The sequence below is a fragment of the Podarcis erhardii genome, assembly GCF_964252035.2.
Source record: "Podarcis erhardii genome assembly, chromosome: 10".
NCBI lineage: Eukaryota > Metazoa > Chordata > Lepidosauria > Squamata > Lacertidae > Podarcis > Podarcis erhardii.
The window spans coordinates 67,227,425-67,253,246 of NC_138500.1; the positions used below are offsets into that span (position 1 = coordinate 67,227,425).

Consider the following 25,822-nt stretch of genomic DNA (forward strand, 5'->3'; position numbering starts at 1 on the left):
GAGCTGCTGGCTATCTACGAAGCGTTTCGACGCTGGAGACATTTGCTGATAGGGGCGCAGCACAAGATCCAGGTGTGCACGGACCATAAGGACCTGGAATACTGGAGAACGGCGAGGGTACTCAATCAGAGATAGGTGCGGTGGGCTCAGGAGTTTTCCAAATTCCATTTTGAGATTCGTTACGTACCGGGGGAGGAAAACGTCAGAGCAGGCGCCCTCTCCTGGAAGCCAGAGTATCTGGAAGGAGAGGGAGCGCCGGAAGAACGACATGTGATACCCGAGGCAACGGGAGCTTGCAGAGGGGACAGCAGACGACGAGTACGCCCAAAGCAAGATCAGGGAACTCAGGGGGGCAGGAGGAAACCCGGGGGGTTTTGAGGAAAAGGATGGGGCACTGTATTACAGGGGGGCATTGTATATACCAGAGGGGGACTTGAGGAGTAGAGTACTCAAACAACTGCACGACAGCCCCACGGCGGGACATTTTGGGCAACACAAAACCATGTTGTTAGTCACCAGGCAGTTCTGGTGGCCAAAGGTGAGGGAAGATGTATGAGAATATATAAGGGGGTGCGACCGCTGCCAGAGAGCCAAAGGGGAGAGGGCGGCACCCGCGGGGTTACTGGAACCATTACCCACACCAGAAAGACCATGGGAGGCAGTGTCCATAGATTTTATGACCGATTTGCCCAAGTCAAGACAGCCGTCATGGTAGTAGTCGACTTGTTAACTAAGATGTGCCATTTCATCGCTTGCTCGCATGCGGTGACGGCGGAGGAAACCGCCAAGCTGTTTGTGGAACACATTTTCAGGCAGCATGGCGCCCCCTTGAGGGTTTTATCAGACCGAGGGAAACAATTCACTTCCAGGTTCTGGAGGAAGCTCATGAGCCTACTACATGTAGAGGTCAATTTCTCGACGGCCAGGCACCCGGAGACCAACGGGCAGGCGGAAAGAGCGAACAGTATACTCCAACAATACTTAGGGTGCTACGTCAGCGAGAGGGAGAATGACTGGGTAGAGAAATTGGCCTTGGCCGAATTTGCCTACAATAACGCGGAGCATGTGTCCACAGGGATGAGCCCGTTCATGGCCAATTATGGCTGTCACCCCAGGGCATTCCCAGGGGAAGGGGAGGAGAGATGGAGTGTGCCCGCAGCTGAACAGTTTGTGGAAGAGATGGAAGCCCTGCACCAGCAGCTTAAGATGAACTTGGAGAGGGCTAAGGAAGTGTACAAAAGGCAGGCAGATAGGAGCAGGAGGGAAGGAGAGACCATAAGGGTGGGGGACCGGGTGTGGTTGTCAACCCAAGGGTTACCGTTCAAGGGAGGTTGCAAGAAATTAAGGCCTAAGCGACTGGGACCCTTCGAGGTAACACAGCAGGTGAACCCGGTGGCCTTTAGGCTCAAACTGCCTGACAACATGAAACTACACCCAGTGTTCCATAGGTCATTACTCTCACCATACCGGGCAGGGAGGAAATTTCAGGGACGAGAAGGAGAGGTTCCTGTACACCCACAGGTAGAGGAGAGGGAGCGCAGCAGTCACGTAGCGGAGATACTAGATTCAAGGTGGAAGGGAAGACAGGTGGAGTATCTAGTGGCTTGGGAGGGGGAGCCTGAGTCGGAAAATGCATGGGTGCCAGCGGAAACGGTGAGGAGTGCTACTAGCTCCACCACACCCCAAGGGTTACTTTAAAGAACTGTGTTAACCAAGGGGGAAGGAGAAGGCCAGGCCACAATGCCCATACCATTCGCACCTAGCAAGACCAATAACATGAGAGAATGCTGTCATTTTATTGTTTTGCTTTTTGTATCTTTTACTCTCTCTCTCTTTTAGTCTTTTAAATTGTGCACCACCTGCCGTACATTGCCAGAAGGGCAATATGCAAAAATACAGTGAACAATAAACTTTTACTTCTTGATTATAAAATAATCACAATACCCAAACATCCTTCCATGTTTGTAATAAAATTGTGACAGCTTCCGTTTTCAAACAAAATAAGAGTTAGACTTCAGGGCATTTTAACACTGGTTTGACCAAACAGAAAAATTGAAATAAACATTTGTTTCAGGCTAAAACTGTTCCAATGTCCTAACTTTTTTTTTCATGAAACATCTTTAGTTGCCATTCTACAAATGATGCCATCCAGCAGCGTGCCTATTTTTTCCTCCTGTGGGGTTAGCTTGTACAACTGCAAAGAAAATGGAATAGTCACTTTCTGGAGGAGCAAAAGATTGTCCAGCTTTATAGGTCAAGTTGAAAAAATGGGCACAAGCAATCCCATGGCAGGCAGAAGTGAGAATTCAAAGCATAGCTACTATAACTTCCAATGCCCTGCTAGAGCAAATAATAAAATCTTACAGAGTTGTGAAGTTGGAAGGGACCATGAGGATCATCTAGTCCAATCTCCTGCAATGCAGGAATCAAAGCTGGGGAGGAGATAGCTAGAGCGGAAATAATATGGCAGCTCCAAGGCTGCCATATTTTTTCGCACACTTCTTAGGTTAATGGAGTGACTTTTGATTCTATGAATCCAAAATCTCCCTTGATTCAGCCCCAACTTGCTCCTTCTCTCTCTCTCTATCCCCCCAGCGCCAACAGTGGAGGAGGGATGGTTTCAGAAGTCTCCATGGTTGAATTGAGAAGATTTCCAGGGGTGGACCTACTTTTCTACTTCTGGACCTCCCTCTACATCCACAAAAAATGGCAACATCAATGGCTGCTGGGATGTCCTCTCCAGGGACCATGGGACTGCACCCTTATGTACTTTGCAGTCAAAACACTCAATACAGAGTGGGAAAAATGTAAGACACAAAAGAAGATTAAGAAAATGTAGGGGTATGCTTGCATTGCTAAGGATGCTTAAAGGTAAAGGTAAAGGACCCCTGACAGTTAAGTCCAGTCGCAGACGACTCTGGGGTTGCGGCACTCATTTCGCTTTACAGGCCGAGGGAGCCGCCGTTTGTCCGCTTCCGCAGACAGTTTTTCCGGGTCATGACTAAGCCGCTTCTGGCGCAACAGAACACCGAAACCAGAGCAGCGTACCTTCCCGCCAGAGCAGTACCTATTTATCTACTTGCACTTTTGGGGCATGCTTTCGAACTGCTAGGTTGGCAAGAGCAACGGGAGCTCACCCCATTGCGGGGATTCGAATCGCTGACCTTCTGATTGGCAAGCCCAAGAGGCTCAGTGGTTTAGATCACAGCGCCACCCGCATCCCATGCTTAGGTGGGGGGAAATCCCACTGGCTTTAGAGAGCTAAATAAATGTGTTTAAGGTATGTCCATCTATCTCAGAAATGAACACCCTGTGGCACAGTACAAATTGAATTTCAACTCCCATTTGCCACAGTCCTTTTAGTTGGGGCTGTGGGAATCTAGAGAGTCACAGGTCACCCCCCTCCCCCGCTCTGTATTAAAAGTAATTGCAAAATTACAATTGCAAATTGTAATTACAAAGCAAAAAAAAAATGCTATATTTTGCCTCATCTCAACCCTTAACCCAGGACAACCTTGTACAAACCTTTTTAACTTTCTGTAGGTCTGTTATTTTGGGGAGATCTGCTAAGGGGACTTGCTGGCCTTCCACTTGATGTATTACGTCGTCCAGATTCACGGTTTTCTCTTGGTCTTCAACCAGAACAACAAGTACGGCAGTGTCACTGTCGGAAATGCCAAACTTTCTGAAGGCATCTGAAATCTAAAACACAGAATTGTGTGCTCTTATGTACATCAGTCACATCCTAGCAACCCAGAGCATCTCACAAAATATATTTTCCCATTGATTTGGTTCCAAAGCTCTGAAAAGATTAAATTAGTTGTTAAGTGAAATGTTAACTATCTCACAAGATAAATACTTACAACAAATGTGGGCATATTTTATCATAGGCAGTTTAATATTCATTCATGTGTTTTCAAGTCACTATATGAGGGACATGCAAAGGCTTTTAATGTCAGATTTAAAGAATGATAAGCTGTGTCAAAGCAAGGGATAGGCAGGAGTGGTATAAACTTCCTGTACGGTTATGGGACTTCTAAGACCCTTAGTTGACACATTCTATGTAGGTATCCTTGTGGTGTAAATACTGTACATGATAACCTCTGGTTGGTTTTTGTTCTTTCTAATATTACTGCAGGAAGAGTCTGGAGGAAGCCCAGGACACATTGCATGTGTGGGCTGTAGAGCAGACTTGCACAACTTGTAAGCAATCAAACAAAATACTATCAACCAGAAACTCAATTCTCCAGTGTTTTTGCTACCCACCCAGGTCTGTAAGAACAAGAAAGGGAGCCAACAAGGCAAAATACATGGCTGGGTTATGTTTTCCTGGGATGATAGGGGTTTCACAAAGTGTCCAGGCCTGTACAGGAAAGCCTGCCTTCTTATAGGTCAGACCTCTGTGAGGATTCTCAAGCCAAAAGAAAAGCCAGAGAACCAAAAACACTGTTTCCTACAGTGCTTATTTACCAGGGTAGGGGCAGATTATAGTGGACAATCAGAGGCAATTCCTGAATGGGAACGAAAAAAAAATAGTATCTCATAAAATGAGTATCCAGATTACATATTTTATGAACTCAGTACAAGGGCAGCAGTTGTGAAGCCTAAGACTGAATGCTTTGTTAAGACCTTGTTTCAGTCTTGCACAGACGAGGGTGGCTTAATAAAGGCTATGTGTGCAGGCAAACTGATGGTCAGGAAATATTTTGTGTGGTGAATAATATACATGACACCTTTCAATTAGCAGCCTTCTTCGAGGACAAGCAAATCTTATTTCACTGTTACAGTCAGGAGGTCCTGCTCAAATTCTTCCCTATGAGGCCAGAATACTGGACTAAATGTGCCTTTTGGCTTGATCTAGCAGGGCTCTTATTGTGCTATTATTGCAAAAAAAGAAAAAGAAAAAAAGAATTCAGAGCATGCTGTAAGCAGCCATCTTACATTATTGTTCGGGGAAAGGTTGAATATTATTTCAGCGTTAAGAGTTCTTGTCTTCATTTTATTGATCTTGTAGAGATGTACAGCTTTATTCGTTGCCACGAGTAACTGAAATGGATCAACAATCTGCCAAAAAAATACAGAATAAAGTTTGGTTTCCATGGGTAGGCCTCAAAATAGACCCACTGCTTTCCTTAGCTCAACAAGGAAAAATATACTTTAGAAGTGGCCAGTTATGCCATCAATTAAATGTTGAAACAAGCAGCAAGGAGGGGCACTTTGGTCTATCAATAAAACCATGTCTGAGGTCTAAACATACAGTAGTAACAGTACAAGTAGATATTTAAATGAAAATTAAATTCACACATCACATTTCTACCTGGGGAAACTGGAATCCTATTAATACAGCTCTCACTATCTTGTAAAGAACCAGAAAAAAAGCCTTTTGCAGAGAGTATAGCAGTATATTGAGAAGAATATTGAGAAGAAACAAAGAAGAAAAAATCATGAGAAAATGTGGATAAACATTTTAAAATCCTGAGGAAAGTGAAAACTTTTCTAAAGCTCTTCTCTCACCCAGATGTGAAATTTCTATTTTGCAGTTTTTTTAAAAAATGAGAAACTGATCTAGCATATTCAAAATGGTTTAATATGAGGACAAATAAACCAAAGTCCAAATAAGAAGCAAAAATACAGCCAGTAGGGCAGTGCTTCTCAAACAGTGGTTTTGGGCCACTTTCAGGCAGCCATCAGCATCAAAACATATCCAGTATTTCCTCATTTGTCTGCTCTACTCACTAGCCATGCCAGCACAGCAGTTCCCTGCAAAGACATCTGGGAGACAGAGGGAGCCATAGAGATCAAACACGGTTGGCTTGAACCAAGGATGGATAGAGAACGAACACACCCATTAAAGTCCCCTTTCATTTTACTCTGTGTTCAGCAAAACACAATGTTTCTTGGATGCAGGAAAGTTGCTACAGAAAGGGCAGAGCGCCCCGGTAAATGTTCCATCCATTCTCTCATACAACCTTTCACAAGTTTCCTGAAAAATCTGTACCTTTGTCCAACTGGGCACAGTTAACATTCTCGCTGACCTGCTCCTACCTGAATAGAAATCTATTGCCTTCTCCTTCAAATCTAACACAGCTCCTGAAACTCAGAATTTCACACAGGCAGGATTGCAATAGCTCTGTGAGTTTTGCAAACCTTACGTTACCACAGTAATGAATACACAAAAAAATTATTTGCTCACCATTGCAGGATTAATTAATGCTCCATCAATAGCTCCTTCCATTGCTTTTTTTCTTAGCGTGGCAGCATTTTTCACATCATTAAACAGGATAAGAGTAACAAGGCAGTCAGGAAACAGTTCCAGGCGATGTGTTAAACACTGCATCTTGCAACACAGCAGTACGCTGATTCTGAATCAGTCAAACCTGGAACATTTCTAAAAAGTGACCAATGGGTATTGTTGATACTTCTGTGTTTGCTCTTTGCCTAGAAGTTTTACTTAATTAAGCTTAAGGCTACATTCCATAGAGACGTTTCAAAAGTTGTCACGTCTGCACAAGATTAGTATGAACTTGGCCTAGTGACCGTGTTCCATGTCAGCAGCTGGAAAAACTGAACTACTTTGAAAAGTTTATGCTCTAAATTTATTCTGATTTAAGCAGTCTGATCTTGTTAAGTACACATGTGGCCTGCCATTCTTCGACAAAGACACAGTGCAAAAATGCAAGACGTGCATCAGCTTTGGGAATATTGCTCATACGAATTTTTATAGTTATATTGAGCTTTTTTGCTTCAAACAACAATGTAAGACTCGTACCCTCTCATTGTGCAGAAGTACAATACATACATGACTTTCACGGCCAAACCAACATTTAAAAATACGTTGCTTTCAGTGTTTATACATTTTGGATCAGCCAGTCATTATCTGGAGTTGTCGTTGACCCATTCTCTGGAAAACCCTGCAGATCATGGATTCCAACAGCAATACTGTGTTTTTGCAAAAGGCAGCCTGAGTTGTTATCACTGCTTTTTTTATTTTCCAAACCATACACAAAGTGACAGCAGATCTATCCCCCCGAGTTCTCTGCAATGTGCCGTGACTTTTGTGCTGGACAGAGTCTGTTCACAGAGTGAACTGGTGCATAGTGTTTCTTAAAAAAAAAATCTACAAAATTCCGTAGAAATGTTATTGCTTAGAATAAGAGACATTCATTACGGAAAGAGAGTTCAGGAGTGATGGGTCAAATGAAATATGCTCTTCCTGCCCTCTGTCTCTCTGTTTGTTTCTGTCTCTGTCTCTCTCTCACACACACATCCCATTTGCAAGCTTAAAAAAATGTTTCCAAATGTGTTCTTGAACTTTTCACTTGACAAAGGGATGATTCTGATGCAATCTTTGCTGTCAATGGGGTCACTTTTTAAATAAATTCTATAAATGAATACCTTTAGCACTTGTGATCCAATTAATTTTTCCAAGATGATCCTGTGAGTAGGATCAGTGAGTCACAGTTGGTCCTGTGCAGAAGCAGATAAGCAAAAACAACCAAATAAGATCTTAATAGACAATTATCTTTCTTCTATGTATGTGTGCACAGCCAAGGGGTGGGGCAGGAGGGTCTTTTGGCCTGTGGCCTCACAGGGGGCCTCAAATTTAGACCCTTGTTTATATTCTGGCATTTAACAATTTCTGCAACTCCTCCGCCCCTTGCACATCAGATCAAAATGCATGGAACCTCAAGATTCAGGGACAGTCTACCTCTGAATAAAGTGACTGGCTGGCTGATGACAGGAAAAAGATGTTCAGTCTCAAACCTCCTTAGGGATGTCCTAAGTAAGTAAAAGCGGGGCATTCAGGGCTCAAATTGAAAAGTGCAATGGCTTCTGTAAATCCCTTGAAAATAGGAACCTTTGGGAGTGCTATAGGAATTCTAAGATCTCAAATATAGAATAAATGTTGATGATTGCACAAGATAAACACACATACATAAGTATACGAACCACATGTCTAAAATAGTACAGGAGAGCAATCCAAAAGCCATCTTGGCTCTCCTAAAGACTGCAAATATTTCCTCTGCTTCCTTAATCCCCCTTGCCTGAGAACAGGTAATCAGATAGTCATCAAGGGAAGTTCCTGAAAGGATTCATCTCCTCTATCTATGAACCTCCTTTTTATTAATTGTCATTGTTTGCCCAGATTGAGGGATGCCTGACAGGCCTCCTGATGGTCTTATAAAATGCTAATGTTTTTGTGTAAACTGGAACTATGTAAAACTTGTCAAATCCTGAGGATTTGCCACAGTAACCCCACCTTGGGTGGGATGTAATTTCTGACTGTTTGTAGAGGGCATGTCCTTCTCCAGCCAAAATGCAAACCCTGAAAAGAGATGTTTTGGGTCTCTTTCGCCTCCTTGCTAGATTCGCCTTGGTTTCCACTAGATCCTGCCTCTATCCATTCATCTCTGACCGATCCTGGACTTAGGAGTTGGGCAGCAAAAGCCAACCACCCCTATTTTTGCCTATATCAGGAGGGTCTGCAATCTGCACACAGGGAGCTCACGGGTGACAAGTCCCAGCAAAGGAAAAATGGACACAAAAACTTATGGAATATGCAGAAATGGGGTGAAACTTACTGGAACAATAAGAAATCGAGATAACATTAAAAAAAAAAGGAATGGAAATGGTTTACTGAATATTTACAGATTATTAATACTGTAATAATATTTTTTTATTATTTATACCCCATCCATCTGACTGGGTAACAGATAAAAACATTTGCCAGGATTATTGTAATAACCTGCCATTTCATAAGAGTATATATTTAAAGATGAATAAATGAGGACATTGAGTTAATTTGCAATACGCGGAAGGTATTAAAAATAAAGTTATGGAGCCGCAGAAAGAAGGGGAAGGAAGTCCAAGTTTTGAAATGTCAAAAGGACTGTAAAATGAGTGAAATGTATAAAACTGGTGAAATGCATAAACTTGAAAGTATAAATAATTTTTTTAAAAGGAGGAAATGATTGTAAAATGAGTGAAAGGTATAAAAATGGGTGAAATGCGTAAACTTGAAAGGTGTTTTTTAAAAAAAAAAATATATTTTTTTAAAGCTCACACGCGACACGGAAGCCGTTGCACAAAGTGTGGCAACACACACACACACACACACACACACACACAAAAAGCGCCTTTCAAGGCGAGCTTGACAAAAAAGGGAGCTCTTCGCCAAGCGCCCGGCCTGGCTCTCGGAGGAGGGGCGGAGAGGGTCCCCGGCAGCCCCTTCCCCGCCGCAAGGCTCGGCTTGAAGCAGCGGCTTCCCCCGCCTGAGAGGGAGTTGGGCGGCCGCGCGAGGCAGCAGCGCCTCAGGCTTACCGGGCTCGCCTTATCCTGAGGCGGCGGGCGGGCGGGCCTCGCGTTTCTTGCCCGGTTCCCCTCCCGACCTCCGGCGCCAGCAATGGAGCGCTCCGAGGCCTACTACTTCTCGGCGGCGCTCAGCTGCGCCTTCCTCGCCTCCTGCCTGCTCTTCTCGGCGCTCAACCGACAGCAACGCTCGCCCTACATGGACGAGGCCTTTCACGTCCCTCAGGCGCACGCCTACTGCCAGGGGCGCTTCCAGCAGGTAGGTAGGTAGGTAGGCCAGGCGGGCCGGCGGCAAGCCGCTCGGGCTGAGGGGATAACCAAGCCGCCTCTCTTTGCCCCGGCCGCCTTCCTCGCCCTCTTTTATCCCAGGCGACTAGAAGGGTTTGTTCAGGGGCGGCTAGGTCCAGGGGGAACTCGCCGGGCATCGGGTGGACTACAACTCCCATCATCCCTCGGCGTGGCTCTTGATGGCGGGGGTTGATGGGAGATGGAGTCCATTTCCACCTGCTCTTAAGACCCCGCCTTGAGTCAAAGCTGAGGGGTAGTTTGTCGGATCTTGTAGGTTTTAAACCTCACGCACGTACCTTTCCATTTATGATTTGCAGGGCGTCTGTCAAGGGGTGCAGGGAAGCCTATGCTAAATAATAATAATAATTTCATTATTTATACCCCGCCCATCTGGCTAGGTTTCCTCAGCCGCTCTGGGCGGCTTACAGCACATTAAAAAATTGTCAAGCATTAGATATTAAAAATTTCCTGATACAGGGTTGCTTTTAATGTTTAATAGGTTATTGTATTTTAGTGTTTTGTTGGAAGCCGCCCAGAGTGGCTGGGGAAACCCAGCCAGATGGGCAGGGTATAAATTATTATTATTATCATTATTATTACTACTCAAGCCCTGCAAATCTGAATTTGGCCATCAGGGTTTAGAACTAGGGTTGCCACTTATGTTCTGGCAAAATACAGGGCGGGGTGGGGCTGTTGGGTGATTATCAGTGCTTTTCCCCCTTAAAAATGTTTAGGGATACTCTCATTTTCCTACTCATATTGAAATATTGCCCCTCAATGAGGCCAAACTTAGATTCACAAAATGTTTAGGGGTATGCGTCCCCCCAGAAAAAATCACTGGTGATGATGATGATTTTCCTCCCCCAAGTGACTTCAAAGCAATCCATTGCCATCTATTGCAGCCTTTTAGGGTGGCCTGTCTGGAATTTGTCGCATGCACACACATACACATGAATTTGTAGATCTGTCCGTGCTTAAATGCACAGCTTTTCAAACATGTGCCTTGGGAGAGGATCTCTAACTTGGCAAACAGAGGGGAAGACCTGAAATGCAGGACAAAACTGTTACCGATACAGGAAGTAAAAACCTTGAAATATGGGGCAATCCTATACTATACAAGACAGGTGGCGAAGGACAACTTCTGATATACAGCTATAAGAACTAAATCATGTGCGTAAAAGGGCTGCTTTCAGTCTGCAAAGCTCTTCATGTGTTTCACTTTCCCAACGGCACCGCAAGGTCTTGATGGTGCCCAGTTGTGTCCCATAATTCTGATTTTTAAGGTAAGCGCTGGGGCTCAAAGTGCCCCTAAACTGTACCTTTTGACACTGAAAGTCCACCCCCAATTCCAGCCCTAATTGGTGAGGAATTGTACAATGCGATCTGCTCATGTTCAGAGACTCCTCCCTTTGTAAAAATCAATTTACATGTTTCCCGTCTGAGCCGTGGCATGGGAAACAGATTCTGGAGCTGCATCGGTGCTGCAATTGCAGTTCCTTAGAAACTCCATTTCCCCCCTTTATTTGTGCAGCCCAAGGGATTACAGTCCTAATCTTTCTAAATCCTTCCCTGTCCACTTTACTCTCCCCCTCAACTGTCCCCAGTAAGTCTGCAGCAGCAATCTGTGCACATCATACATGAACATCGAAGCAGAGTGCATTAACAACACAATTCTATACATGGGTATTCAGAAGTAAATCCCATTGAGTTCAATTGGGCTTACTCCAAAGTAAGTGATACAGGTTTGTTGTATGAGGCAAAATTCCTGCCTACAGTTATTTCAAAGACCCACAATTTATACATAGGCTCCACCTACAAGCCTTCCTTCAGAAATAATAGCATAATTTCAGTGGCAGCTTACTTATAAAAAGGTATATGCACTTAAAAATGGTATGTACTTTCAATAAATGGAATATGAAACATCACTCAGATCTTGCTTCACATCCAGTGACTATTACCACGCAATTTACCACTTTCCTGATATAAGTAGCAATAGAATAATCGTTAGACTGCACAAGTTCTTCTCACCAAAACAGAATGTCTAATTGCCATTTTGGGGCAAGACAGCTCTAAAGTCATATTTTGCAAAAGATTGGCTGACTGCGATCCGTTAAGCATCTGGCTAGTTCTGATGAAACCTTGAGCTAGGTTAAGAACTTTGGGAACTTGAAAGAAGAAAATTCACTTTATCCAGGGACAGTCTACATATATATTGGCCCATTCCTACCTGTTATGATCAATGGTGATCAGTTGATCAGTACTGAGAGGGAACCCTGCTTGCAAAGGAACAATGAGGGCCTCACCTTATGCAGCCAGTTGCTAGCTGCGGCTGTGGGGCAGAGTGGCAGCTTGTGGGAACTGGCCTCAAGTGTCAAATTCGGACCTGTGCCAGCCTAGTTAGGCCAGCTGGCTGGAAGTTCCCCATTGCTGCCCAAATAGCTTTTATGCAGGGATTAGCACATATAACTTTTCTAGCCTGTTGCAACTGTTTGGCAGTAAGCATGCAGTGATGCAGAGATCGGCTTTACATGGACTTAGCAGTTGGGATAGTCAGAAAGGGACAAATTTTTATAATATGTCAGGAAAAAAACCACCAGATTCTTGGCTAGCAGTTCAGAATGAGCTATCAGAGACATTTCAGAGATGAAACCCAGTTGACTATATGAGACAGCTAAGAGGATGCAAGGGCCAGTTCATCCATAACACTAGATCATGATTTGGAAACAAGCCTTACTTTGTAATTTCCCAGCTTGTACCCAGCGCTGTTTGGCATTAAGGGTTAGCCGACTCATATAGTCGAATATTGACATATCAAATTGTATAGCATACAGTGGTACCTCGGGTTACATATTCTTCAGGTTACAGACACTTCAGGTTACAGACTCTGCTAACCCAGAAATAGTACCTCGGGTTAAGAACTTTCCTTCAGTATGAGAACAGAAATCGTGCTCCGGCGGCGTGGCGGCAGCGGGAGGCCCCATTAGCTAAAGTGGTGCTTCAGGTTAAGAACGGTTTCAGGTTAAGAACGGACCTCCGGAACGAATTAAGTACTTAACCCGAGGTACCACTGTATAAGAATCAGTTAAATGGAATTCAGTTAAGATGGAACTTCGTCTTCTGTTAAAACAAAAATTCTAGAACATTACTTTGGCAGACTGCGTCCCTAGCAAAAAAAAAAAAAAAGTGACACAAATGACATGCATTTCATTTTCGAAACTGCCAATGTAATGTGAATCAGGGATTTTCATCTCTCTCCCAAGATGATTAAATTTCCCATATACCTGGAACACTAATTTCTGCACAGAGAGATGTACAAATCTCTGTTTCTAATAATAATAATAATAATAGTAATAATAATAGTAATAATAATAGTAATAATAAATATACATGGGAATAACAGAAAGAGGAAGCAGGAGTTTAATTGAATTCATTAATTTTGCATTCTGTTTTTCTAATTATAAAAACACATTTCTGAGCTGTTTAATTTTATTGTCTTTCTGTTCTCTCTTTTTGCAGTGGGACCCCATGATTACTACACTTCCTGGTTTATATTTGGTGTCAGTTGGAATTGTGAAACCTGCAGCGTGGCTCTTTGGGTGGTCTGGAAGCATAGTCTGCTCTACAGGAATGCTCAGATTCATTAATCTTCTGTTCAGCATTGGGAACTTCTATTTACTATATTTGCTTTTTTGCAGGATGCACCATAAAAAGGTACAGTGCAAATGTATCACACTTAAAAGAGTGTCATTCCTATACACAGTAGCACCATTAATGTGTCAGAGGCTTGGCAAAACTCTGAACTCTTTCATTATGATGTAGCTGCATTTTATTCTGTTTCTGCAATAACATTTGGATCTTCCCAGCATCTTAGACCAGTGTTTCCCAACCGGTGTTCCGCGGCACACTAGTGTGCCGCGAGACGTTGCCTGGTGTGCCGTGGGAGGGAGGCGGGCGAGTCGGGCGGCGAGAGGCGGGGCGGCGGCGGCGAGCACACGCGGGGCGGCGAGCGAGCTCCCTCCCACATCCCATCGCCGCTCGCTTCGGTCGGCCGCCCCGTGCTCCGCGCTGGTGTTGGCCAGCCTTGCGCACCTGGGGGATCTCCCCCCGAGAGCGCAAGGCTTGCGGGCGGAAGCCGGCAGCGCGGAGCACGGGGCGCCCTTCGGAGGCCGCCCCGTGCTCCGCGCTGGTGTTGGCCAGCCTTGCGCACCCGGGGGATCTCCCCCCGAGAGCGCAAGGCTTGCGGGCGGCAGCGCGGAGCACGGGGCGCCCTTCGGAGGACGCCCCGTGCTCCGCGCTCGTGTTGGCAAGCCTTGCGCGCGCGTGGGGCGCCCTGAAACAGAGGGTTCCCCATGCTGCGGACTGTAGCCTGCCGCCCGACGCACGGGGCGCCCTTCGCAGAGCGCCCCTCGCGCCAGGCAGACATGGGCCAGCCCCACAAGCTCGGGGGACAGCGGGGAGGCGCAGCACCGCCATCCCACTGTTCCCCGACCTGGTTTTGGGGGGGGGGGAAATAAAGGAAAAAATTTTTTCCTTTATTTCCCCCCCCAAAAAAGTAGGTGCGTCCTATGGGACGGAGCGTCCTATGGGACGAAAAATACGGTACTTACTATTTCATAATAAAGTAATTATAAAATACTTTCTTTGTGTTTATTTGATGCCTATTAAAGAGAGTTACTTTATATATAGTTGTCAGAGCCACCCTGGGTCCCAGCTCACAAGAGACCAAAGTCCAGTCCAAGCTATATACAAAAGGTTTTATTGAAGATCATTGTCGTCATTACATCCAAACTCCGTGGCTCCGCATCTGTTACCCTTAGATGTTAGAAGTCCCCTCTGAGTCCGTCCCTCCCCTGCACCAATTTAAGAGGCTTGTGCTGCTCCACCTTTTCCTCTCTTTCCTTTTCCGCAGGGTCTTCCTGCCCCCCTGTGTTCCTTCCTTCCGGGACTCCCCAGAGGCTGAGTCTTCTCCTGCCTGCTCCCCCCTCCTTCGTGCTTTGGCACCAGGCTCCTCCCCAGAGCTCTCCCCACTTCCGCGCGCCTCCACATTTGAACTTGGCGCGCGTACGTTGCTCCTGACCTTCCTTTCAACAGCCACACTGCTCCCGGTACTGCTTTCCGCCCCTTCCGGCAGGACGTCTTGCCCCGATCTCCTTCCCCCCTCTGCTCCTTGTTCTGTTCCTCCCGACACACTGGTAACTCCACCCTCTTCACTCCGTTCCGGTGGAGAAGCCGGTCCCGATCTCCAACTCCCACTGGCGGTTCCCCCTACGTTCCCCTGCTCCTGACTGCTTCCCCCTTGGGCTCCCCTTGGCTTGACCAGGGGGGCTCCCTTTTGGGAATCCTCCGATTCACTGGACGGACTCATGGACCATCTCGGGTCATTGTCGTCCTCTTCCTCGTCAGCCTGGAATCCTTCTCCCTCACTCTCGGTCTCCTCCCTCCTCTGCGCCTCTCTCCCTGAACCCCTGACAATAGTCAATATAGGCACAGAGTTAAATTTTTTAACATTTTCTAATGGTGGTGTGCCTCGAGATTTTTTTCATGAAACAAGTGTGCCTTTGCCCAAAAAAGGTTGGGAAACACTGTCTTAGACCATGTTGCCTTCCTGTTTTTTCTAAAAGCAAGTACAGTGGTGCCTCGCAAGACGAAAATAATCCGTTCCGCGAGTCTCTTCGTCTAGCGGTTTCTTTGTCTTGCGAAGCATCCCTATTAGCGGATTAGCGCTATTAGCGGCTTAGCGGCTTAGAAAAAGGGGGGGGAGGGAAAAAACTCGCAAGACTCACAAGACGTTTTCGTCTTGCGAAGCAAGCCCATAGGGAAATTTGTCTTGCGAAGCGCCTCGAAAAACGGAAAACCCTTTCGTCTAGCGGGTTTTTCGTTTTGCGAGGCATTCGTCTTGCGGGGCACCACTGTACTTTTAGAAGCTTTTTGCGCACGTAGCAAGCAAAGACTTATGCATCTGCTTAATATTACACCTGTGACTACAAGTCACATTGGTCTTTCATAGGCTTGTAATGCAGTCATAAGGACTTTTTAAGGATTTTGCGATGGTTTACACTATGTTACGTTCAGGATCTTAGCAATATTCATTTTGGGTGCAATCCTATATAAGTCTACTCAGAAGTAAGAGCCATGTAGTCCCAGGTAAGTGTTTATGGGAATCCAGTCTTACTCTTGATGGGTCATTTGGTCAGAAATGTGGTTTTACTAGGGTTGCAGTGCTTGGTAGATTAATTGGTTAGGATTAACCAGTTAAAAAATAATAGTAAGCAAAAAAGTTATCCCCTTCCATTAATCAGGCAATGTATTTTTTAAAAGAAAAAATATGGTTCTAAATTTTAAACTCATTGAAGTCAGTGGGATTAAGCACACCCAATTCTCTGTTAGATTTAGGCCATTATTTTTAAAATACAAATGCTTATATAAACTGCAAATTACAAACACCCTCTTAGAACAGGGATTCTTTTTGCCTGTGAGAGAAAAGGAAATCCTTAGGACAGTATATAAATTCAGAGGAGGAGGAGGAGTGGTGCATCACTTAAAAACAAAATAGCATGCTTCTTGCTTCAGAAGTATTGTTTTTATCAATGCATGATTTTAATCAGAACATTAATCAAGTGAAATGCACTTGATTAAAGATAATTTAACTTATTTAATCAGTTGGCAGTTCTGTTTTTAGCAGTTGAAATCCTGGAAGTTACCTTAAAACAAAATGGTTTGCGACAAATGATTTGAGATGCCTGTCCAATTCGGTGGTGCTTGCGCAAACGAAGTTTCCAGTGGTTGTCCATTTTGTTATTAATTCATAACGGAAGCAGCAGTCCTAATTCTTCTTTTTCGTCGCCCTTTCTAGGCTGCCTCTGGATTCCAGAGAATTCTGTCAACCTTGACGCTCGCAGCATTTCCAACTCTTTATTTTTTTACATTCCTTTATTATACCGACACAGGCTCAACCTTCTTCACTCTCTTTGCTTATTTAATGTGCCTCTACGGCAATCATAAAACGTCGGCCCTGCTTGGGTTCTGCGGCTTCATGTTTCGTCAGACCAACATTGTATGGACTGTGTTCTGCGGAGGAAGTGTCGTTGCACAAAAACTAAGCGAGGCCTGGAAGGCAGAGCTGTCGAAAAGCAAAGAGCAGAAGAACTCTCCTGCAAAGGGATCCTTTTCAGAACTCATCAGACTCTTCAGGTTTCTCCAGGCCTACCTCATGTCACTTAAAAACCTAACCACTCTCTTTCTCTTGACATGGCCATACATCATGATGGTGCTGGTTTTCTTCACTTTTGTGGTCCTCAATGATGGCATTGTTGTTGGCGACAGGAGCAGCCATGAAGCCTGTCTGCATTTCCCCCAGCTTTTCTACTTCCTTTCTTTTACTCTTGTTTTTTCCTTTCCTCACCTAGTAACCCCTGGCAAAATGGTCAATTTTCTCCGTTCCGTCCAGAAGCATTTTTTGCGATACAGCATCCTCACCACCGTCTCTCTATTCCTCGTCTGGAAGTTTACGTTTGCTCACAAATACTTGCTTGCAGACAACAGGCATTACACATTTTACATATGGAGAAAGATCTTTCAAAGACACGAACTGGTGAAGTACATATTAGTTCCAGTCTATATATTTGCTGGTTGGAGTTTCACAGATGCACTGAAATCAAAATCTGTTTTCTGGAATTTGGTATATTTTTTATGTTTGTTTGTTGTCACAGTTCCCCAGAAGCTATTAGAGTTCCGTTACTTCATTTTGCCATATATCATATACAGGCTGAATATTCCTGTGCCATCGCTTTCTAAACTTTTCCTGGAATTGGCTTTTTATATTTTGGTGAACGTGGTGACTTTCCATATCTTTTTGAACAAACCTTTCCAATGGCCGAACAGCGAGGAAATCCAAAGGTTTATGTGGTAATTTTGGGCAATGGGATGACTAAATTCTAGGACTTTTCCTGCAGCAAATAAAAGTCTGCAGGCTTTGAAACTCTACCAAGGAAAAAAAGAAACATTCTGGATGTTTGTAACTGGCAGTGAATGTGAAATCTGATGCACTGTTTTTTGCAGATATTGAAAAGCCATTTTTATACAGTTAAAATCCTGGGAATTAATAAATATATTAATAATAAAGAGCAGGGAAATTAAACCACAAAAAACTAATGTGAATAAATTTGTTTACATCATGCTTGCTATGTTGCAGGGGCTATAAATCTGGGATGTTTTCAATATATCTATGTGTGTTCCTAGCCATATGCAACAAAAAGATGGAAAACAGTGGCGTAGCTTATGTCCAATAGGTTAATTTTCGATATGGTTCGTTTACTGCAATGCGGCTCCTAAACATAGTTTTTGCTTGGTGAGGATGCCTTGTTACTGCACTTGTGCTATCAAGAATTCAGATTTTACTACTTGGAAAGCATGTCTTCTCCAAAATGGGCTGAGTCTCACATATCAATACGTTGAAGCTCATTTGCAGGAACTGTTCACCATGGAGAAATTTACGCGTGAAAGTTAGTGGATGACGATGACCTTTACTGCAACCCAAATGAACCTGAAAATGGGGCCTCAGGAATAAAATGGCAAGAATAAAGAGGACTGAAATATACTGTGGGCTTGCGGACCACAATTGATTTACACATCATGCAATTAACCTAATCTGCATGTCCCTTAACATGCTGAATGCCAGACTACAGCAGGTTAGCACATTCAACACATTCCGTATCTTTAAGACGTTCTGATGAAAGCAATGAAGTTTAAAGTATAGCTGAGTATTTTAAGGTTGCGTTCCTATGCACACTTTCCTAAGTAAGCCCCACTGAACACAGTGGGTCTTCCTTCTGAGCATGCATAGGATTATGCTACAAGGTTTTAAGTGTAATAACTTATCAGAAAGTTCCAGTGAACCCAGTAGAGTTGTTGTTTTTTTAGCATAAACACCCTTAAGACTTGAGTGGTTCAACCTTCCTTGTTTCAATGCCTTGCCCAACTTTTGCACCCATTGCATTGATTCTGCAATGTTTTGAGAATTTTGTATCCATTGAGGATAAACAGGCAAGAATTTCCAAAGGCTGTCTCCATTTGTTCGCTTTCAGTGTATGCCAGCTCCCAAAACGTTGTAGAATTATCTTCCTTATTGTTTCTGTGCTTGCTTTTGCTGTTATTTTGTAATTATGGCAGCTGGAAATGTATGGTTTCTTTTAAAAATAAAATCACAGGTTCCCCATCTCTCCCCTAAGATAGAGCAGGGTATATACATTTGCCAGTCCATTCTGATGGCGTTCTTGTTATCTTCTAGTCAAATGGGCTCCAAGTAGTTCTTATGTGAAATAACAGGATGAAATTTAGCAATGAAAGAGTTTGAACTTCAAAGCATTTCCAGGCAAATGCCATTAGATATCTAAATAATAAATAATACTAAAAATATTTCAAAAAATCTGATTAACTTTAGTGGCTGATGTCCAGAGTACAGGGCTTCAGAATACAACATGAATTTTCCTTATTGGTTTAACAGGAACATCTTACGCTATGCAGGATGTGAACATTTTAAATTGAAACACAGGCCAAAAAGAATAAATTACTGTATTTTTCGCTCTATAAGACGCACCAGACCACAAGACGCACCTAGTTTTTGGAGGATGAAAACAAGAAAAAAAATGTTCTTAATCCCAGAAGCCAGAACAGCTGCGCAGCGAAAGCAGCGATCCCTCTTGCTATTCTGGCTTCTGGGATAGCTGCGCAGCCTGGATTCGCTCCATAAGACGCACACACATTTCCCCTTTTTAGGGACTTTTTAGGAGGGAAAAAGTGAGTCTTATAGAGCAAAAAATACGGTACTTCGCTTACTGGTTTAATAAAAATAAGATGCAGCTGAAGTTTCCTAATCAAGGTTCTTGGAGAAATAAACAAAGCAATAATGAGCTGTTTGTTATTGCTTTCAGCTAGCATTAATGGTTAATAGCACTAATCGTGTTTTTGAGATGGGTCTTGTGGGTTTGATTGGAGTCTTTTGGAAACGCAGTTCAGAAACTCAAAAGGCAATAGTACAAAGATAACTGGTATTGTTCATGGCTTCTATTAATTGTAAATGAAATCCGCAGGGCTTCTGAAATGATGCGCACAACTTACAAAAGATTTCAAAACGAGAATCTTCCTTATTATCACGAACCTTTTAAATTTACTGTTCTTCAGCGTGCCAGTATAACTGCCACTTGTGGTTAATACAAAGTTTTGATTCCTACTTCTTTATTCCCATTCCAGCCACCACTAGGAATAGGCACTGCTGGCACAGAGCATCTCTCCGTTCTGCAGAAATACAACACCGAACTTGCAGCTTCGAGTGCTAGGGAAATCTCTTTCAATAGTTGCGTGTAGAGTAACTTTCGCATATTGACTTCAGTTTCCTTCATTTTGGAGGAGTTTTCACCTCTGGGAAAGACTCATAGCTCAGTGGAAAAGTGCATATTATACATGCAAGTCTCAGGTTCACTTTCTTACACCTCCAGTTAAGGATCCTTTTGGAGCAGTGTTGGGAAGAGGTTCCAGAAGATAACCTTTGAGAGCTGTTGCCATTCAGAGTAGTCCCTTTGGGACACTTTCTTTGGACTTTAAAAGCAGGCTATAAATCTAGGTTAGGTTAATAAGTAAGCTAAAACAGTTCCCCATGTTAACTAGCTTTTTTGAAAGCAGAAATCCAGGAGGTGAATGAGTCCGTATGTATTATCTGCATTCTAGAAAGAACTGCACCTGATTTTTTTCTACCTGACATGTTGAAGACACAGACAGAAGCTGTGGATAATAAGGCATGGCTGAAGTACCTTATGTTTACTATGATTTTGCAGCAAACTTCTCTATAACTTTACATAAGTTTTATATCAGAAAATGCAATTGGAAAGACTTATAGCATACAATAATGTCTTAAGAAATCTATTTCAGGCTACAGTTTTTTGTCCTAAACCAAGCTGCACATTGGCATAAATCTCTCATCTCTCAAAACATGCAACCTGGGCAGAGTTTCTTAACCGAAGGTTGTGTCACACCAGTCCCTTCTTTGTGGCAAATTCTTCCCCTGCTGCACTGTGACAGTATTGCACTGCGAAATGTGGACATGAATGACTATGTAAGAGGTATTGTGCACTTTTGGTAGCAAGGCTTGCCATTTTTGTGTGATGCAATTACCCTGCAGCACAACGTGCGGGAAATTCAACCCAAAAGTAATCAGAGACTTTGTCCCACACGGGGATCAAACCTGCAACCTTGGTGTTACCAGAACCATAATCTAACCAGAGCTAGGACTATCTGCATAACCCCTAGTTGAGAAATCCCCCAGGATCAATTTAATTGTTTTGCCCTGTTTTGCAAAACAGGGAGACATATTTATTCAGAATTTATCATTTTATTCAGTGTTTAGCATGAGAAGAATGATCAGTGTTTCTAAGGGCTGGACTTGTGGCTATTTTCAGAGGAATAACTGAATTTTTATACCTTTTCCCTAACCCTTTAACAAATGAAGTACTTGCTAATTAGAGATGCCCCCTCTTCCAGATGTTTATTGTCAGTGGTTTTAAATAGATTAGATTTAAGATACGCATTCCATAAAAAAACCAACATAACCCTAAATTCTTTAAACAGCAAGGAAGAAATACTGGTTAACTAAATTCACAAGGTGGCACTGTTGAGCTGTCTTTCCTATTCATCTGTCTAGCAGGGTTTTATTAATCTTTTTAGAAATTTTATGTCACTTCTAGAGTTAATGAGGTTAAAACATTTGAAGACCATCACGTTCTGTGATTCCCCCCCCCCCCCCAGTAATTTGTGTTTATCTTAGTCTAACGGTGTGTTTCAAAAATCAGCTTTTCTTAATGCATTGTGAATTTTTTTTTTAATAGTATTTGTAGACTGCAGTGTTTAAAGCAGTAGAAATCCTGTTGAATTTCTAGAAAATTCCTGTACTTTATACTTAGGATAATCATTCTTTCGCTATGACAGGATTCATCTAGTTCTGTTACGGAAAGGAAGAGCACCGTATTGTTCAACTAGAGCAGAAGGCCTCTCTCTAAAATATTAATTATTTTTTAACGGTGGAGTAAGTTGGGCTTAAAAAAGATGTATCCTCAGAGGGCTTGGAGCCATCTGCTAGTTTGACTTTGTGTGTTAAATGTCACCTACATTCTGCTGAGGCGTGCAGAACCAAGGAGGTCTGCTTCCCAGAATATGTACATCTGTCACATTTCCTTAATTCTCGACAACCACAACCACCTTTTCTTTCTCTAGATAGTTTCCTTTTGCCAACATATCACATAGCAGTAGGTTCCCAGTATGTGAAGTGGAAAAGTTATCATTGGGACGATCGCAGAATGGAAAGGCTAGGTGCAGGTCCGTCTTATCTATAGATAGTCAACTTGGTTTTGCAGTCAACTAACTCCCACCTTGGGAGGGACGCGGGTGGTGCAGCGGGTTAAACCACAGAGCCTAGGACTTGCCGATCAGAAGGTCGGCGGTTCGAATTCCTGCGACAGGGTGAGCTCCTGTTGCACGGTCCCTGCTCCTGCCAACCTAGCAGTTCGAAAGCACGTCAAAGTGCAAGTAGATAAATAGGTACCGCTCCAGCGGGAAGGTAAACGGCGTTTCCGTGCGCTGCTCTGGTTCGCCAGAAGCGGCTTAGTCATGCTGGCCACATGACCCGGAAGCTGTACGCCGGCTCCCTCGGCCAATAAAGCGAGATGAGTGCCGCAACCCCAGAGTCGGCTATGACTGGACCTAATGGTCAGGGGTCCCTTTACCTTTACTAACTCCCACCTACTGGCATTTAGGCTTGGTAAAGCAGACGATAAATTTCTGCAACCCGTTCTAGACAATACCGAGCTACATGGACCAATGTCCTGGGAGCTTCCTGTCAAAAAATGCAAAGATAAGAAAACTGTCCTGGGATTATGGGCCAGGACTTTTTGTACTCGCCTCTTTTCTGTCTTGGAAGAGAAGGCGAATATGTTTCTCTCTGCTGGGCACAAGAGGAAACAAAAAAAGTAAAAGAGTGGGTTTGGAGAGATGCTATGAATTGTGCCTGCAGACTGTGAATAGTGATATGACCAGGTCAATAAAGTTTGCACTAAGTATGAACCCATTTTGACCAATGGGTATGCCTGATCCCTAACCACTAAAGGCCAAAGTGGCTGAACAAACTGACCATAAGGTTTCTTTTCCACGGAAATGTTTGGAACGAGTTCTACAGAACGTTATAGAATGGCTATAATGTTATGTGGAGCTACCATGCGATGAAAGACCCAACTTCTCTATTGTGTGCCGAGAAAGAAATAGTTGTGTTCTTAGTGGCTTGTTGTACATTAACCTTCAGTATAGAGAGTCCTGTGTGTCTTGGCTGCTGCATTTACTTCAGTGGAGAGGGCAGCTCTGTGTGTGCAAAGGGGTGTATTGTGAAAGGGGACGCCCTTGTATATTTATTGCTGTGACTGTACTGCGTACACAATCACTGGTTTAAGATGCTGCTTTTTTGGATAGTTTAGGATGCCATATAAATTGCAAGGCAAGCCACTGGAGATGTCCCTTTATAGAAAAAAAAGTGGCTCTGGGACTAGGTAGCTGGTCTCAATTATGAGAATGATCTAAATACACGATATATGAAACATGAAGGAATCACTTTCATGTTAAAGATGCCAAATCAAGACTGCTATTGTTTGTGAGTATATAAAATAAAGCAACTGCCTCTTCATTTTTAGGAAAATTGTTGGTTTTTAAAATTGTAACCTTGTGTCTTTTTGTTACATTATACGTGTGCTTTCCCTTAATAATTTTGGAACACCCGCATTATTGTGGGTGCGATGTTATAATAAAGAATTTCACTAAGGCGGCTTGTAGTGAGCATCTTTCATTTACATGCTATTTGATTACTAAATTAATGTAGTAGCATTCTTCGGCATTGTATGCACCATATGTCTGAATCGAATGGATTGATCGCGGAATATTACAGTTTTACAGTTCATATTTCTACATCTGTCACCTTCAGTGTTTTCACTGATTAGGTGCCTTTTGCTCTGTCTAAACCTGCAGCTTTCCTGATTTTGTCTTTGATTAGCTGTCATATTTAATTGGTGGAATCTATGAAATGCTTAACACTGCCTTGTCCTTGTATCCCCTTACAGCTTTTAACTGTGATATGTTATTACTTTCGACAGACCATCTTTTGTGTTGCTGGCCTGTGACTGAGTGAAGGCTTGGGTAAGCAATCTGGTTATTTGGCCATAAAGTTTGGCCAGTGTTAGGAAACACTGTAAGCAGATGTCCCACTTATCATCAAGCCTTCACTTTCTCACCCAGCATTCCCCATTCCTATTTTGTTGCATATATTTCTTTTTTAATCTCACAATTATCTCTGGGCATATTTCTAGTGCCGCATGGAGGATATGTCCTGAATCCAGGGTTGGGTGAATCAATCAGTTTTGGTTTCTCTTGGTTTCTCATTTTTCCAACCATAAGTTCTGTTCCCATTTCCACATCAGTTTGTGAATTGTTTTTAAAGTCCTCGTGGAAATTCTTTAAACCCATCAGCTGATTTCTCCTAAGAAGATTTTCCCTAACGGAGTCATTTTTGAAAAGCCATTTCCCCCAGTATACAGTGGTGCCTCGCAAGACGAAATTAATTCGTTCCGCGAGTTGTTTAGTCTTGCGAAGCACGGATCCTGTGCTGAATTTCTTCCTCAGTCACTCAGGCTCCCCCCTCGCTTTCAACCGGCCACCATGACAGTCAAGTTGCGCTCGGGCTTCTACGTGGGCAAAAAGTCGGCCGCGCTGCTCTTGGCGCTGCTGGTGCTGGCTATCCTGTCCGGGCGCTGGGCGCAGGATTTGGAAGGGAGAGGTGACGAGGCAGCGGCAGCAGCAGCGGCGCCCACAAACGAGGCTCCCGCCAGCGCCGACCCATCCGTGCGGCCGCCCGGTGCCTGGGACATAAGAAAAAGGAAACAAACTCGCAAGACGTTTTCGTCTTGCGAAGCAAGCCCATAGGGAAAATCGTCTTGCGAAGCAACTCAAAAATCGAAAAACCCTTTCGTCTTGCGCGTTTTTCGTCTTACGAGGCATTCGTCTTGCGAGGTACCAGTGTAATGCATTTTTCAGCAATTTGCATACTTTATCCTAGTATGTGCATTTTGGGCACGTTCCATGGCTGTAGAATGACATTTCTAAATTCAGAGAAGTGTAAATTTTGAGGTATGGCTGTGCTTCAGTTTGCATATTGTTTTGGAAGGTCTGAATTTGGTAGGTTTGCCTCTAAATGCAAATTTAATCCCTACCAATACCTGCACCTTTCTCTGAACATTGTCTGTCTGTCACTGCCTCCCCAGCATTTTGTGGCATCTTCTTGCAAACTGGACAGGAGCATTTTCATTGGGAGAAATGAAAGGAAATCTTAACTACGTTCATTCATTGAAGCGTCAGCCCTTTGTCCAAAAATCTTCCAGGAAGCTGGGAGCTGGTGATGTTTCATACAAAGTATATTTTCTGTCCGTGCAAGGATATGTAATATATGAAGTAGCAGATAAAAGGAATTAAATCCACTGGCAAATGTAAGGCATGGCAGCAATTCTTCCAGCCACAGGATTTGCAGGAACTGATGCTATTTATAACTACAGTCAACCAGTTCTCATATTCCTTTCTCCCTGCAAAGGCACACAAAGAGAAGGTACAGGGCAATTTGTGGGTGAATTCGAATAAGTTTTACTCACAGTCAACTCAGTGAAACTAATGAACATTGAAGCCTTTCCCCTAGGTATTATAGGTGAAGAGTTTCCAAGAGAAGATTAAATACTTTTTATGTATGCAACAACGGCAGCGAGAAGGCTACTAGCTCAGGGATGGAAGGAAGAAGAAATACCAACTAAAGAATGACAGATGAAACTGATGGAGTATGTGGAAATGGCAAAACTGACGGGGCGGATCCGAAACCGGGAATATCAAGTATTTCCCAAAGACTGGAGTAAATTTGTCATTTACTTAAAAGACCACTGTAAACAGTTAAAGTCTTTGGCAGGGATATAAAGACATTTGTAATGTGGAATTGTTTTAATGGTAATTATGGTTATACAATAGTTAAAGGTAAAGGGACCCCTGACCATTAGGTCCAGTCGTTACCAACTCTGGGCTTGCGGCGCTCATCTCGCTTTACTGGCCGAGGGAGCTGGCGTTTGTCTGCAGCTTCCTGGTCATGTGGCCAGCATGACTAAGC

General features: G+C 43.5%; 3 protein-coding genes and 1 long non-coding RNA gene across 5 annotated transcripts in view; 2 read left to right on the plus strand and 2 right to left on the minus strand.

The window, feature by feature from the left end:
• Positions 1 to 25,822, plus strand: part of LOC309350874 — a 92,229-nt gene that overhangs the window by 13,772 nt on the left and 52,635 nt on the right. The window lies entirely within an intron of this gene.
• Positions 1,773 to 9,401, minus strand: TPRKB (TP53RK binding protein). The gene is made up of 6 exons (XM_081878138.1): positions 9,322 to 9,401; positions 7,396 to 7,467; positions 6,194 to 6,377; positions 4,942 to 5,064; positions 3,526 to 3,702; positions 1,773 to 2,194 (listed from the first exon to the last, which is right to left on the minus strand). The coding sequence occupies exons 3-6, from the start codon at positions 6,335 to 6,337 to the stop codon at positions 2,108 to 2,110; spliced, it is 531 nt and encodes a 176-aa protein (XP_081734264.1). The 5' UTR covers positions 6,338 to 6,377; positions 7,396 to 7,467; positions 9,322 to 9,401; the 3' UTR covers positions 1,773 to 2,107.
• ALG10 (ALG10 alpha-1,2-glucosyltransferase) lies at positions 9,404 to 19,009 on the plus strand (the record flags this gene model as incomplete). Of its 2 annotated transcripts, none has more annotated exons than XM_081878040.1 (3): positions 9,404 to 9,568; positions 13,114 to 13,308; positions 16,451 to 19,009. In XM_081878040.1, 3 exons carry the CDS (start codon positions 9,404 to 9,406, stop codon positions 17,504 to 17,506), a joined length of 1,416 nt encoding a protein of 471 aa, XP_081734166.1. In that variant the 3' UTR covers positions 17,507 to 19,009. The 2 variants fall into 2 exon arrangements, with proteins under 2 accessions (XP_081734166.1, XP_081734167.1); XM_081878041.1 differs by lacking the exon at positions 9,404 to 9,568 and adding an exon at positions 12,748 to 12,821.
• Positions 24,700 to 25,822, minus strand: part of LOC309350855 (uncharacterized protein) — a 65,444-nt gene continuing 64,321 nt past the window's right edge. Inside the window, exon 5 of the mRNA XM_081878153.1 lies at positions 24,700 to 25,256. Coding sequence (XP_081734279.1) covers positions 25,081 to 25,256 — 176 coding nt within the window. The 3' untranslated portion in view covers positions 24,700 to 25,080. The remainder of the gene's footprint in view (positions 25,257 to 25,822) is intronic.

Coding starts and splice junctions, on each gene's coding strand:
- TPRKB (XM_081878138.1), bottom strand. CDS start 6,337: ATGCAGTGTTTAACACATCGCCTGGAACTGTTTCCTGACTGCCTTGTT. Junction 5,065..6,193: donor CATTAATTAATCCTGCAATG/GTGAGCAAATAA, acceptor TTTTTTTGGCAG/ATTGTTGATCCATTTCAGTT. Junction 3,703..4,941: donor ACCTTTCCCCGAACAATAAT/GTAAGATGGCTG, acceptor TCTGTGTTTTAG/ATTTCAGATGCCTTCAGAAA.